The sequence below is a fragment of the Melanerpes formicivorus genome, unplaced genomic scaffold (assembly GCF_026170545.1).
Source record: "Melanerpes formicivorus ecotype bairdi unplaced genomic scaffold, bMelFor1.0.p_v2 SCAF_7, whole genome shotgun sequence".
NCBI classification, from domain to species: domain Eukaryota; kingdom Metazoa; phylum Chordata; class Aves; order Piciformes; family Picidae; genus Melanerpes; species Melanerpes formicivorus.
This window is the reverse complement of record NW_027142359.1, coordinates 24053994-24069898: the sequence shown is the minus strand read 5'-3', so window position 1 is coordinate 24069898 and position 15905 is coordinate 24053994. Positions and strand designations below refer to the sequence as shown.

Sequence of the window (15905 nt, the reverse complement as noted above, 5' to 3'; positions counted from 1 at the left end):
TATGTACAAACCCACAGCTGTGCTTAGGGTGCCAGCTGCAAACTGGGGTGAAAACACTTGACAGGAAAACAGCCCTGAGAGTTTTGGGGTTGCTGCCTGAGCCACTGTGTAGATCCAGCAATCAATTTGTTCTGCAATTACAGACAGTGGTGGGATATTGGGAGTCTGTATCTGTGCCAGCAGCACTACATGCTGATGATAGTAGGATGTGATAAATCCCATTGAAATTGCACTTGGAAATTTAGGTGCAGCACCAGTTAGAAACTAGGGCGATGAGGGATTAGCGTAACCCTGGCGCGCTGAACTCCTCGGGCCGGTGGCGTTTGGGTGCATTAGCAGATGCAGGCTGCAGGAGGGAGCAACTGGCAGTTCCTGGCCATGGTATTCTCTCCAAGCTTTCTTCAGCCTGGTTTTAACAGGAGCTTTGCAAGTGGAGGGCTCTTGAAAATTAGTGCACCTAAGTGAACCACGGCTATGAGCTCAGGCAGCGAATATGAATGGGGAAGTCCCCAGACAGAAGGATCCCTGGCTTGGAGGCTTGGCTTTAAAGGGCTTCAACATTCCTCTTCCCTTGATCATAATTTTGAATCAAACAAAAGCTAATGCAATTTTCTCTGCCTTTCAGTAGCAGAGTGTGCTGTAAGGGTCTGTGCCATTAGAAATGTAATAATTGCTTCTCTATGCAGATCTAATTTATCTCTGAGGCACTTAGAAGATGGGCCAAATGATAGCCTGGCGGTAGGCTCTGGAGAAGGGCCCAGGAGGTGAGGATAAAGATCTGTCTAGCACCTTCCATCATTACAGAAGTCTGCCCAGCAAAAGGCAGGAAAAGGGCTGAATGGGAGGAAAGGGGCAGAGGAGAGAGCTCTAAGAGAGAGCGAGCTCAGTAGAAGAAAGGTCCTTGGCAAGCCTACCCACGTGTATGGGGGATGGAAGAGTTTATTGACAAGCCAAACTTGCAGGATATCCAAGCCCTACACTTGTCAGCCTGGGCTGTTTGCAATCCCCAGATCACAACTGCTTGTGACCAGTGCATGGATCTTGTTTTCACACCTGCTGGAGGATGCTTTGTATCCTTTCTCCCATGGTGCTGCACCTTGACTGTGCCTGAGCTGCCTTTGAACTGGTACCAAGGATGCATACAGTGGTGTGCTACAACAGCCTGCACTTCACATTAACAACCATACCTTCACAAAGCACTTCACAAACACCAGCTAACCAGTTACCCTCATATGAGCCACCTAGTCTGAAAAATGAGGAGAAAACTAAAGTCTATTTCATCTCCCTAGGGTTGGAGCATTTTGGGACTCTAGATATTGTGGCACAAAGCCATTAGATGGTCTTGATTCTCAAATTGTGCTGCCTCTGGTATTGCTTTTAGGCTCAGGCAGCAACTAAAAGGTCTAGGTGCCTTTGAGTCCACACTGGTCTAAGGTAGGGATTATAAAAGGACAGGATCAAACTTCAGACTTAACCATTGCTTTCCTGTGCCCTTATTTGCACACACAGCAACCCACTCATTGGTATGCTTCTCCTGGGCAAGGATTCATTTCATGTGTATTAATCTATGTGTCCAAACCCAGGCTGCTGTGTGCAAAAGCAGCATGTAAACGAACATCGAGGCTGTGTTGGGGCTCTCTCCTCAGTTGCCTGGTGGAGTTTGGACTGGTTAAATTAGCCCACATTGCCTGGTTTTACATACTGTAAAGAGTATACTGTCCAGAGAAGGGCAGCAAGGCTGGTGAGAGGCCTTGAGCACAAGCCCTATGAGGAGAGGCTGAGGGAGCTGGGATTGTTTAGCCTGGAGAAGAGGAGGCTCAGGGGAGACCTCATTGCTCTCTGCAACTACCTGAAAGGTGGTTGTAGCCAGGAAGGGGTTGGTCTCTTCTCTCAGGCAACCAGCACCAGAACAAGAGGACACAGTCTCAAGCTGCAGCAGGGGAAGTTTAGGCTTGAGGTGAGGAGAAAGTTCTTCACTGAGAGAGTCGTTAGCCATTGGAATGGGCTGCCCAGGGAGGTGGTGGAGTCCCCATCCCTGGAGGTGTTCAAGAGGGGATTGGATGTGGCACTTGGTGCCATGGTCTAGTCATGAGGTCGGTGGTGACGGGTTGGACTGGATGATCTTTGAGGTCTCTTCCAACCTTGGTGACACTGTGATACTGGTGGGTGTTAGCATGCAAATGCTGATTTGCATTGAGCTGTAGCTTCGCCCTCAGTCATCGTGAGGATAGAATTTCAGAAAGTAAGAAGATACTGAGGTTAAAGTAAATTCTTGGGAAGCTGAAGTCTAAAGTGGAAATAAATGAGAAATAAAACCCTTTTTAAAAGTGTAGGGAAGTATTTTCTTGCTATTTTTCATCTCCCTGGCTTGAGTGAGTGTGTGTCGTGAGGCTGCAGAGATTTATATTCACAGCTCCGAAGCTCCAGTCCTTGTTCAAGAAGCTGTATTATTCCAGCCCTTTTTATTCACTCACCTTCTAAAGACGTAGTGTAAATATTTATCTTCCCTCTGGACCATGAGGTTGCCCAGGACCCAGTGCTGTTAAACACTCTTATCACCTCATCAGTCTTATCTCCTGCGATCCCTGCCAACATTTGGAGTCTGTCAATGGGAACGAGGGTGCACCTTAAAAGTTGCCACAAATGAGCAGAAAGAAGAGGAGATGGGAGGGAAAGAATACCTTAAAATGAAGAGTGCACGTGCTGTCCTCAGGAGGGGGAGCTGAAGGGGTATATTTTCTGCTCTGCTTTTCATGCTCATGATGTCTGCTCTTGGAGATGTGATTGAAGACACAGGGATGAGGTCACAGTGTGGCTCAGCACTCGAGCAGGTACAGGGGTCCTTTGCAGACCCTTGCAACAGGTATGGAAGGCTGTCCAACCCATACTTCACCACTGAAACGGGGTCTAGGTGAACCAAAGTTTACCCTGGCAACCTTCTCAGTTTGTTTTTAACTCTTTCTATTCTTCTGCTAAATAAGACATGTGAGATAGAGGAAGAAACAGCATCTCCCTTAGGGCTACCCTATCACTTAAGAGGTTCTTTCCCACAGCTTGGAGGGTAAATGAAGCAGATCAACATTTATATAACACTGGTTTTAAAACTGTCCCATGAAACCAGCACAGCCAGTCCTTGGCACATCAAGGTCTACTCACCACGGCAGGGCAGCAGGACTTTAACTTACAGCAAGTGCAGCCTCTCAGCAAGGCTCAGCCAAGCTCTTTTCCCTGTCTGCCCCTCAGTCCAGAAACCTTGTGTTAGGTTAAGCAGGGTACAGAAGTTCCCGAGGAATGAACATGGGATGGCAACACCAATATAATCCTATCACTCATGAGACAAAATTGACGTGCAGCAGCCATAGTACCACTTAACGGATAAGACAGTTGGTCCATCTGCGCTCGGTCCATCTTCTCTCATTTCTCTTGCTTAAATTTCTCAGGAGCAGAACAAAATCCTGTTATCCAATAAGTTACCCACTGGTAGTTGGATTTTCATTGAGTGACATCTGTCGCAGGCCGTGGATGTGGAAGGTTCCAGTGATTTTATAGCATCTTTATTCTGATGGGTTTGGTAGGTGTGGGCATTTGCTTTTATTTTAGAGGTCTTTGGGGACACTCTTCTCTCCCTTGAAGGGCATGCAGCTTGGCTGTCATCTTGCCATGGCCAGATGTGCTATAAGGCTGTAAAAGGCACTAGGGATGGAGGAAAGCTTGGAATCTCTCCGTTGTTGGTCAGTAACTTGTCTGTGTGTGACCGAGCGCTCCTGCATTTCAGTGTGTGATGGTCCTTCCTTTGTTTCTGGCCATCTTGTGTCTGCCTGTGTGGGCTCTGCCATGTCCACAAGCTCCTCCTTTTTATAGGCAGGTACTTGCCAGTGCCCTGGAAGCTGAAAGCAAAGCTTTGCAGAAACATGTATCTCTGCTTTGAGCCTGGCCTTGCTGAAGTTCACAGATCAGAGCTCTGATTGCCTCCTTTTTAACCTGTCACATTGACATTATTCCCGCTGCTGAAAGGGCATTTCTCAGAGTCATCCTGACATAGAGAAGAGCTCAGCATTGGATCCAGAGCTGTCCATCTCTTCTCTTGCACTCTCTGACACCAGCTCCACTACTCAACATCTTTTTGTGTTCCTCTCACACTACAGAAGCTCATACTGGGGGCAAAAAGCCTCTAATTTCTTCTAGCCAGCCTTAGCACAGAGGGTTAGGCACTGTGATTACCTGACTCTCCATGGTTTGGAAATAACTGGTGGCAGCATTCAGGGGTTTTATGTTACAGAGTTATGAAATTAGTATTTTTTATGTGTATCAATAGACTCTGGGTCTTGTACTCACAGCTCTCTATGATTTACATTTCTGTGATCTGAGAGATGAATTGGAGAAAGAGGAATAAACAGTCATGGCAAACTTCTTGCCTAGGATGCTCCAAAAACCGCTGCTTTTTGTCTCATGTCAGGAAGTAACTAACCCCTTGCAGCAAAGCCAGCTACAATTCCTCTTAAGACCACTTCTGTGCACCTTGTTTTGTTGCAAAGCAAACATTTCCAGCAGCTGGCAGGCAATATTCATCTCACATAATTTCTACAAGGGGAGCTGTAATCCTCACTTTCACGGCCCAGTCTTGGTTTGTTTCCAAGTGTGACCATTTTACGCTGAAGCCTCAACCTTGCTGTACCTAGAGCCAAGCACTGTGTGCAGAGCAGCCAGGCACATTGGGTTCTGATTAGCTACAGTGCTCCAAAAAGCCAAATCAAAGAGGGATTGAGATCAGCAGCCTCCTGAGGGCATTTCAAGGCCCTTAGGGGGTGACCACACTTGAGCTTTTTCCATTTACCTGGATTAAAATTTGTCACAGAGAAAATACAAGCGAAGAGCAGAGCATCAGAGAAGTGTAACAAATAGCATTTGGCCTGGCTCAGAGGGGAAAAAAAAAGAACTATCCACAGTATAAAGTGTACACAGTGTTTGCATAACATTGGATTAATAGTTCTTTTTAAAAACCACACTGGGATTAAAGAGACACGTTTCATATGCCTGGACTTGCCCTCTCTCTTTAGCCCAATAAATGCCAGAATGTGCATCTAAGAGAAATTAAAACCTTTGTTAGCCCAAAGGCTGCTGCTGAAGCTGCAGTGCCTTTGGAAGAGGGACAGCTGGCTGTGGCATTCCTGGAGAGGGTGTATTTTAGTAAGAGTTTTGCAGCAAAGCATTCGCATGGAGAGGGATTTTGCCACACGTCCTCAGTCCCATCCACCTGCGGGTTTTGTGAGGTATAGTTTTGAAGGTGACAGTGCAGAGGGGAGAAGGCTTCCCATCCCCCAACACACACACACAGCCTGCACATTTGAAAGCCTGCTTTTCCAATAACTCATTCCTAGTGCTCCCTCCTCCTCTTCCCCAGCCCTGCTCTTCTGTGTTCTGCTGAAGTCAGTGCCAGCCCTGTCACTCCTCCGAGCAGGATTATGCCTAAAGGTCCACTCTAGGTATCTGTCTCACATCAGTTACCTTATTAGTGTGGAATAATCAATGCATGCTGCCCTTGATGCCTTCAGTTGTTTGGTTTGTGATATCTTCTAATGACATCCATTTGCATTAACTTCTCCACAGTTTGGGCACAAATAGGGTCATAAAATGAGGCACCTCCTAACTGTGAGGGCTGTGAATAGGACCCAGCAGCACATGGAGAGAAAAATCTTGCCCCTCACCTTTTGTTTGAAGAAGACATGAAATGGGTGTTTAGGCAGCAGATGCCTGTTAAATCTGGCATTTCTCTTTTGCTGTGGTGTTGATGTGGTGTCCCAGAGCAAAGCATGGTAGTTCCCACCCTGAAACAAAAGTCCATCCTAGTTCCTGAGCAGAACAGGGTTAATACCCACATAGTAGTCTGGGAAACCAGAGGTCTCCAAACAGCTACAGATGGTTTTTCTACCTGTTTTCCTGTTCTTTGTTTCCCTTTCCCCTCCAGAATCCACAGCAGGCTGTAGAATTTGCACCTTAATCCTAAAGATGATGGTAATTACAAACTTAAGTCTCCATAAACAGATGCAAATAAATTAAGGAGGCAAAGAACTGAATTAGAGGCTAATCCTGGTGGGGTAGTGAAAGCAAAAGGCCCACTAATTCTTTCCTTATGGTATTTCACCTGTTCCTGTGTGGCACAGTGCAGTGCCTGGGTTTGCACTGCTGGCTGTGCCCTGTGGGCACCAACTGCTCACTCACAAAGCCTTGCCCAAGCTTGTGGGGTCTGGGAAGGGGACACACTTCCCAAACCATTGCAACTGCTGCAGCAGTGTATGTGTTAGTTTGAAGAGGGAGCTGTGTGCCAGCATCTTCACATCCTGTGGTTTGCCTTGTGCTTGTGCTGCAGGTGTGTCACACAGATGACTTTGTCAACCAGCTCTCATTCCTTAGTGTTGTGTATCCCTTTCTTCATCCTCAGACAGCAAGAACACCAGCAGCCCAACAGAACTTACTCACAGAATGCATTGGGTTGGAAGGGACCCTCAGAGGTCATCTTGTCCAACCCCCTGCAGTCAGCAGGGACACTTCCAATTACAGCAGGCTGCCCAGGGCCACATCATGTCTGATCTTGAATGTCTCCAGGGATGGGTCTTCAACCACATCCCTGGGGGCAACCTGTTCCACTATTTCACCACTCTCATTGTAAAGAGATGTCCAACCTAAATCTACCCTGCTCCACTTTCAAACCATTAGTCCTCAGTCTATCACTACAAGTCCTTCTAAGCAGTCTGTCCCCAGCCTTTCTGTGGCTCCCCTTCAGATACTGAAATGCAGCTGTAAGGTCCCCCCAGGGTCATCTTTTCTTCAGGCTGAACAGCCCAAATGCTCATGTGGGCTTTGTGTCACCCTTTGGTCAAACCTACATTCTGAAGAGCAGGGCCCTCAGATTTATTTAAGTGGAATAAAAGTATTTTCCTCTTGTGCTTCCTTGTTGTGAAGAGTGCAGTGTGCTGAGCCATGCTGGCATCCTGGTGCTTTACCCTGCTCTTGAGTAGCTGGCCAAGGCCAGGCTTGCCCAGAAGCATCTTGGACTGAAGCATCAGAATTAGCAAAGGTCCCAAAGTAAGGCTATAGGATTGAAATCCTTCATTTTTATGGGCTGGAAGTGATAACAGTATCAACTGAATTATACTCATGCCATGATGTGATCCATGAACTCTTATGGGTGGATGGATATTGATTATCCATCAATACAGATTGATGGTGGAGGATGATTCAAAGCCTAACTGCCAGGTAGCTGGGTGTCCTGGGCTGTTTATCTTGTCAGTTAAAATATTGCTGTGATTCAGCTTATTTATGTAAAACTGGGCTTTGCTTGCATCCCCATGATGTTACCTGTGCCTTTAAAATGAACTCCCTCTCTCTGTTTTTCAGGATGGGGAAGGCCAGACCGCACTCCATTACGGTAAGCTGTCTTTCAGCTTGGTTGTTCCCTCTTAACAGGATGGATTTGCAGATGGATAAATGGGCTACACACAGAAAGCAAATTTCAGCAGAAATATGAGCAGGGAAGCTGGATTTGATTAATCAGCAGCAACCTCCACCAGCAAATCCCAGCATGGTATGAATGGGAGCCCTGAGGACAGGCGCAGAGGAATACCGCTGTCCTCTCTTCGTTCTCCTCTGCAAATATCACCCTAAAGCTGTCCTTTTCCCCCAGTTAGTGAAGCATGTTTCATACATCAATAGATTCACAGAATGGTTTGGGTTGGAAGGGACCTTAAAGATCATCTACTTCCAACACCCCTGTGCCATGGGCAGGGACGCTTTCCACTAGACCAGGTTGCTCAAGGCCTCATCCAGCCTGGCCTTGAACACTTCCAGGGAGGGGGCATCCACAACCTCCCTGGGAAACCTGTTTCAGTGTCTCACCACCCTCACTGTAAAGAATTTCTTTCTAATATCTGGTCTACATTTCCCTTCCTCTAGCTTCACTCCCTCTCATCTCATCACAACAAACCCTCGCAAAAGGTCCCTTCCCAGCCTTCTTGTAGGCTTCCTTTGCTCCTATAATGTCTCCCCAGAGCCTTCTTTACTCCAGGCTGAACAGACCCAACTCTGTTAGCCTGTCCTCACAGGGGAGGTTTTCCAGCCCTCTGATCATCTTCCTGCGCTCCTCTGAACCCACTCCAGCAGTCTGATGTCCCTCTTATACTGAGAGCACCAGAACTGGACAACTGCTCTGGGTGGGGTCTCAGGAGAGCAGAGTAATCCTGCTGGGCAGGCTTCTTTTGATGCAGCTCAGCACTCAGTTGCCTTCTGGGCTGCAAGTGACCATTGTCAGCTCGTGTTGAGTTTTTCCTTCATCTGACACCTCCAAGCATTGCAGAGTTTGTCCTGTGCACCTACATGCCTCCAGGACCCAGGAGTATCTCTGGTTAGGGGACACTAAGGTTGAGAGAAAGGTCCATAGTGGCTCTAACAGGTTACACAGGTGAGGAGAAGGGGGCGAGCAAGATGGCCTTCACCTCCACGTGTCCTGCTGGCAAACCTGCTGGATCACAACTCAGAGAGCAATAGCTTCTCTGGTATCAAAACCAGCAAAGCAATCCCTACTACAATCACATGCTAATTAGAGAGGAGATTTTGTAGCAATCTTTTTAATTGGAAGATTGTTCTGTCTCCAGATGAGAAAAGTAGAGACTGAAGTGACACATGCAGAGCTGGTGTGCAGGGAATAGGAAGAAAGCATCAATTTAATCTCTGTCATCATTTTCTCCAAAATTAAGACACACCAGTTCCTATTTTATACTCTCTCTCGATGCCTGTCACCATGTAATTAAGAGCACACTTGTCATTCTGAAGTGTTTGTCTCTTTTCTCTCTCTTTCTGAGCTCTCCACAAGGACGTTAGCAGGATGGCAAAATTGCTTTGCAGACCAGCAGTCCAAAGCACAGAGCTTGGATCTGGATCTCAACTGCCAGAATCCACAGCCCCTGAACCAAGACTGTAATTACAATAATGTAGGATTTCTCCCCATGTAGGACACTTTATTTTTCAAACTCTTGTCCTTCTGACTGAAGTAGCAAATCTGTCACTTAGTGCTGCAGAACCACACCGTGCCTGTCTCTGCCCAGCTCAGTCCACATTTTGGGCTTCATTTCTCCTGGGCAAATGCTTTCCCCTTCTTCTCACTCTGGCACTGACGTCTGCCTTCCAAGGGGTGCACAAGAGGCTGTGTAGAAGCTTAGCACATGAGTAAGTTATTCAAGAGCCAAGTCCAGTATGTGACAGCAGAGGGTGAGTGCATTGCCGCAGTGTAAGTTATGTGCAGGTGGATCCCTCTGGCTGGTGGCTGAAGCAGGTGGTTTAACACAAGCAAATAAACAAATAAACACAACCCTCAATTATCATCACCCTGCCAGCTCAGGACTTTCACTAGTGACAGTTTACCAGTTTATTTTTTTCCCCCAAGAATAGAATAGAATAGAATAGACCAGACCAGACCAGACCAGGTTGGAAGAGACCTTCAAGATCATCGCGTCCAACCTATCATCCAGCACCACCTAATCAACTAAACTATGCAACCAAGCACCCTGTCAAGTCTCCTCTGTGTTAACATTTTTTCTTCTCCTTGAGTATTATCCCATGTCATCTCTGGGGAAGGCTCACTTGAGTCACTGGCACACAGGTGTGGTGTGCCTGTGAGTGCCCCACTGTTCCTGCCTGACCATCACTGCACCCAGGCTGTCCTCATTCCCTTATGTAGCTGATCTGCCCATAAATCACCCCAATCTTGGAAAGAGGTCCTTAAAAGAGTGAGTGGTTTGATTCCAGTGGCTGTTGGCCTGCAACTGGAACTCACTGAGAATCTCCTGATACCATCTCAGTAAGCACTTCATAATCAAGCTATTAATTTCAGCAGAGAGGCACAAGTATGGCAGCTGTCTCTGGTGGTGCAGAGCGCAGCAGTGGCTCTACAAGGTACAGAAGTACCTTCCCTGCTGTTCAGGGAAGGGTTAATCCCGTGGGCGAGGCCAGCAAGGCAGCCACTGCTTTTAGGGTGTCTCCATCCCTTTTTACGAGGCAGCGTGGCCTGACAGCTGTCCTTGTGGTGACAGCTCTCCTGATTACAGCCAGTGTCAAACTGCATCCTGCTGTGGGTTATAAATCCTGCCTCCTTCCGATCGGCGCCGACCCCGGGTTTAATCGGAGGTTAAGTGGAGGCCAGCTGGCAGCACGGTCCAAAGGCACCGGCGCACCGGAGCGACCCACCGCCGGACCCGCTTTCCTCTGCGCTGCAGGCAGCAGTTGGTGCTGTCTGGATGGGGATGAGCACAGTCTCCTTGCTAAACAGCCTGTTAGTCTTCTGCTCCTCTCCATCCATCTATCCATCCATCCATCCATCCACTCACCCATCCACCCACCCACTGGGAATGCTAAAATCATTGCTGCTGCCTTTCCCAGAGGAAATCAAGGCTTCTGTGGCCACGTGGCTGAGGAGTGGGCAGGCCTCTGTATCCTCATGGGCACTCTGGCTTTCCTGCAAAGCACCATCTGTTCAGCTCTTTCTGTGCTGTGGGAGGGGACACTGGAGGGAAAATAATAAAAAAAAAAAAGGAAAAAATAAATTCATCATCTGAACCCTGAGGATTAATGGAGTCAGAAGGCAAACTGCGCTGGATGGAAATTCATCTTCACCCGTGCCAGTGTCAGGGCTGCCGCTCCGGCCCTTGACAAATCGAGGGTCCCAGGGTGTGATAAATCCAGCTGCTCTCCTCGTCCCCAGGGATGTCCCCAGCCTGCCTGGGTACATTGGCTGTGCTCGCCAGCAGCACCAGACAAAAGGAAGCCACCTTTCCCTGTGCTGCCACAAGGAGCTGCCAGCTTGGCACCCCTGGAAGTCTGCTTTCTGCAAGGGTGTTGTGCTGTCACCGCAGGACATGTCCCCCAGCCCTCACCCACACCCCCACTTCCTTCCACACCAACCGTTTCCCCTTTTCCCCCTTCTTTTTTCCTCTTGTTTTCCTCAGTGTAAGCTCCAATCACATGTTTTATTTCAATTAAACATTGCTGCTTCTCCCTTCAGGTCAGTACAAAACTGCAGTACTGCAAAAGACACTAGCTACTACCTTTAACAGCAAAATAAGAAGAGTGAGTTGGTTATGTTGTAAAAGTGCCTGAAAAAGAATTAAACCCAGTAGCTACCAATGCAAGAGGAAGGTGCTGGCTTTGTGGTCTCATAAGGCAGATGTGGGCTGAGGCAGGTTTTGCCTTCACTGGGATCTAGTTTGCATTGGGCTTAGGGAACATCCAGGGACTAGGACAAACCTGTTTTCCCTGGATCCTTGGTTTTAACATCCTTAGGCAAGGATGGAGAGGGAGCTGTAAGCTGCCTTGCTGTTACATCCCTGGGACAGGGAAGAAATGCTCAGGTCAAACTTGATTCCATCTTGGCAGAGTAAATCAGGGTTGAAGAAAGTTGCTGGTGGAGATGCTAGTTAGAAATAATAGTGGTCTGCCATTACCAGCTGTCCTTGGGCATGGACACATTCCCCTAGATCTGGTGCTCAGGGAAGTGCTGACCAGCAGTTAAAAATCATCCAAATTTTCCACAAGAAGAAATGGTGGATAAAAGCCAGTAGTGATGATGTCCTGCCTGGTACATGCTGCCTGTGGAGCTCTGGGAGGTTCAGGAGGGAGGTGAGGGGCAGAGGCATATATATGTGTTAAAAACAATAAATGTGTTATTAATTCTGGCTACAAAGCAGGCAGGGGAGGCTTTGCCAGGTGGCACCGGGGGAATTGCAGCACCGCAGAGAGATCCATTATGGTTCTGCCTCCAGTCCTGGACATGGAAGAGCATCAACCAAACCATGCCCAGGCACCCTGTGCATCATCCCTGCAAACCACCCAGCTGCTGGTGTCTCTGGCTGGGCTACAGGCTCTGGGGTGGTGGTTGCACCAATAAAAACCCCTCAGGACTTCTGGCTCTTCATTGCTTCCACTCTTTCTTTTCTCTTTCCTTTGCACTATTAAATCCAAAGGCAAGTGATACATTGAGTACTGACAAATGATCCCCTCTGCCTGACCGGATGCTGAGATGGCATTTCCCACTGGCACACGCATGGGAAGTCACCAGCTACAGCTCCACTCCAGAAACAGCCCTCACTGCCACCCTGGCTCAGGCTCCCCAGCCTAACTCTTCCCTTTATCCCCTCCAGCTGCTGCCTGCGAGTTCTTGGACATTGTGGAACTGTTGCTGAAGTCTGGAGCCGACCCCACGCTGCGGGACCAGGAGGGCTGCCTGCCGGAGGAGGTGACAGACTGTAAAGCCATCACTGCAGCTCTGCAGCAGCACACGGCTGGCCAGGCCTAAGGACAAAGGCACTCCGCAATAACACCCTACCCCTACCCCTCCCAAATGCCATCGGGGTTCCAAAGGGCATCTCGTAGAGGACAGCGTCTGGGCAAGCTCCCCAGCACAAGGGTTGGCTGGCTGTGCACTTGTCCTGGGCAGGATGGAATCAGGGTTTTGCATGCTCTGACATTTATCAGTATTTTAGCGGGGGGAGGGAGGGGAGAGAGGGCCTGGAGAAGGTCCCAAGTACTGTTTTAAGGTATTAAATGCAAGTACTGCAGTGGGTGTCTAGCCAGAGCAGCCTGTGCTGGCTGCTTGGCTCCTCTGTGGGGAGGGCAGAAATGCTGGGCCAGGTGAGGGGCTCGTCTCTCCCATTAAAGTTAAGTTGCAGATTTAGGTGTTGTTCCCCTGGGTCCAAACAAAATGTTATAAATAAAAGCACATTGTTGGGACAGAGCCTTTTTGTGTCATTCTTGCAGGGACTGACTGGATTCCGTGGAAGCAGTAAGGGTGGGAGGTAGCCTAGTGATGTTGCAGCCCTTGGAAAGCTCTGCTGAAGCTCTTGTCCTGTGGGGAGAGATCAGTGAAAGACAACAGGGTCCTACAGCTGTCTGTCCATCCCTCTAGTTCTCACCTAACATGTAAGGCGAGTGCTTTATGGCTAACCGACCTCTCCAAGCTGAGAGGACTTTCACCACATCACACAACCTCTTGGCTGAATTAAACACCATTAAAACCCCACTTCCATCAGCAGCTTCAGGTCCTCCTGTTACATGCTGGTCCCAGGGGTGGCTCATTGAGGGCTGAGGTTTTATAAGAACTGGGCACAGACATAAACTTGCACTCACTCTGTGACTCTTGTGGGCTTACCTTGGACTCTTCATGGTCCTGTCAGCTGGCCAAATACCTAGAAGGTAGGAAAGATCTGCCTCGTGGTAATGCCTCAGGTGCTGGAGTAAGGCGGGATGGGTGAAGGGCTTTCTGCAGCTTCATCAGGATCATCACTGGGCTGTGTGATGAGTCAGTTCAGGGGACCTGTCAGGGATGGGTTTGTGCTTTGGGCTAACTCCTGACTGGGAGGGAGGCTGCTGCCTTGTCCCCACTGTGCCTGGGGTGGGTGTACAGAGCAGGAGGAGGCCATGGCCTCCCTGTGGTACGTTACTATGCCACTTGCTTTTCCTCAGGCAGAGATGTACAGCCTGGAGAGAGCAGAGGCCATCTCCATCACTGTGACAGGAAGCTATGTGCTTTTGAGTCCTTTCTGCAGCACATCGAGCCTCAGGAAAATAAGTGGGAGTGTTCCCTCTACTAAGGACTGGCTGGGCTGGAAGTTCATGTGGTTCTGGCTCCTCATGTTGGCTGCTGGCTCTTGCCAAAGTTTGCTGCACTGGTTAAATGTCACCAGAAGCTGCAGGCTTGGTGGTGGGGACAGAATGGCTTGGGCAAGTTAACAGGCTGGACAGGCCCTTGTGTTGACCACATCCATTTATTCTTCTGTTAATATTGGAAGGGTCAAATGGGCTGGGGAGCTGCTGTGACAGTCTCCATGGTTTTGGGGAGGGTGGGGTGGAAACCCACCAAGAATTTTTCTAAAGTCAGTAAGGAAAGCTGAGTTCTGAGCCTGCTCCTTTGTCAATGTCCCAAAGAAACCACCTTCATAGCTGCAGGAAAATACACTTTGTGCATCTCTTCAGAGCCACCTGTGCTGGGATGCACTTTTGCTGGCCAGCTGTGATGGGAGACTGGTGAAATGAGTCAGCAGGGAGCTTGGATCCAGAGATGTGCCTCCTTGGTGGCATGAAGGAAGCTGCTGATGATAAACATCAACGTTCTAGCCTAAATGCCAGGTTTTGATGTTTAGGGTCCCTGTGGGGTGATGCTTTTTTGATGGAGGGAATGCAACAGGCTCCTGATCCTTGATCAAGGACCTGCAGTGCCTTCTACTCTCCCCCACCCCACTGAGAAGATCTGCAGACAGGTCACAGAATCAGAATGGTTGGAAGGGACCTCTGGCGATCATCAAGTCCAGCCCCACCACCAAGGCAGCTTCACCTACAGAAGGTCACACAGGAACTCATCCAGGTGGGGTTTGATTGTCTCCAGAGATGGGCACTCCACCACTTCTCTGGGCAGCCTCTTCCAGTGCTCCATCACCCTTAAAGTTCCTCTTCAAGTTTAGATGGAACTTCCTATGTTCAAGTTTGTACCAGTTACCCCTTGTCCTGTCAGTGGGCACCCCTGGAAAAAGACTGGCCCAATCCTCCTGACACCCACCCTGGTAAGTTTTTGTAAGCATTTAAGAGATTCACCCCCTCAGTCTTCTCTTTTCCAGACTAAAAAGACCCAATGCTAAGTCTTTCCTCCTAAGAGAGGGCCACAAGGATGATCAGAGGGCTGGAGCACCTCTCCTATGAGGACAGACTGAAGGAGCTGGGGCTGTTCAGCCTGGAGAAGAGAAGGCTCCGAGGTGACCTAATTGTGGCCTTCCAGTATCTGAAGGGGGCCTACAGGAAGGCTGGGGAAGGACTTCTCAGGATCTCAGGTAGTGATAGGACTAGGGGGAATGGAATGAAGCTGGAGCTGGGGAGATTCAGGCTGGATGTGAGGAGGAAGTTCTTCACCATGAGAGTGGTGAAACCCTGGAATGGGTTGTCCAGGGAGGTGGCTGGGGCCCCATCCCTGGAGGTGTTTAAGCCCAAGCTGGATGAGGCTCTGGCCAGCCTAATGTAGTGTGGGGTGTCCCTGCCCATGGCAGGGGGGTTGGAACTAGATGATCCTTGTGGTCCCTTCCAACCCTGACTGATATTATGATACTATGTTCCAGTCCCCTCATCGCCTTTTAGCCCTGTTCCCTCCCCTCTTCATCAAGTCTGTCCTCCTTGAACTGGGGTCACATCACAGTCACCCTACCCAGTCAAAATGCAATGGCTGCTGATGACAATACCAGTGGCTTTTGTGTCTGGATGGAGATGAAGCAATGATTCAGTGCTGGGGTGATCTACAGGGAACTGGCTTTGGGATGGAGCCATGGTGGTATCCAAGTCAGGGACAAGTGAGGCCACACTTAATGCACAGCCACTGCCTGGCTTGATGGACGTACTGGGCAATAAAAAATCTCTCTTAAAGCAGGGATGAAAAGCAGTGACCACAATGCCTTTGCTTTCAGCAAACACATCTGGGGGCTGAGATGTTTATAGCACTTTGGGGCTGTTTGTGGGGTTGGAGTCCTTCCAAAAAAAAACAAAACAAAGCAAAGCAAAACAAAACCAAACACAACACAAAACCAAAAAAAGCTGGGGGGGGGGGGGGATTTGGGGGGAGTGGAGGGAAACACACCAAAAAAAAAGAGAGAAAGACATATATTATTGTTTATAATCTGCTTTATTCAGCCAAACCTTTTTCCCCAGCAGCCTTACAGATTGCTGTTTAAATCCCTCGGTGCCTTTAACTACCGCTACGGAAAGTGGTTAATGTGCATTCGCCCTAAGCTTGGCATCTACTCCAGGAAATCACTTTAATTGAGAAGCATTAAATGTTAAAATGATTAAAAAGATAGAAAGCCAACACACCGGTGCCCCTGGAG

General features: G+C 48.7%; 1 protein-coding gene across 2 annotated transcripts in view; it reads left to right on the top strand.

Annotated features, from left to right (window-relative positions):
* ACBD6 (acyl-CoA binding domain containing 6) overlaps positions 1 to 12774 on the top strand; it is a 108238-nt gene extending 95464 nt beyond the window's left edge. For both annotated transcript variants that reach the window (XM_068141451.1, XM_068141450.1), the window contains 2 exons: positions 7396 to 7426; positions 12186 to 12774. In XM_068141451.1, the coding sequence (XP_067997552.1) occupies positions 7396 to 7426; positions 12186 to 12340 (186 nt within the window). In that variant the 3' untranslated portion in view covers positions 12341 to 12774. The remainder of the gene's footprint in view (positions 1 to 7395; positions 7427 to 12185) is intronic.
* Positions 12775 to 15905: the final 3131 nt, after the last annotated feature.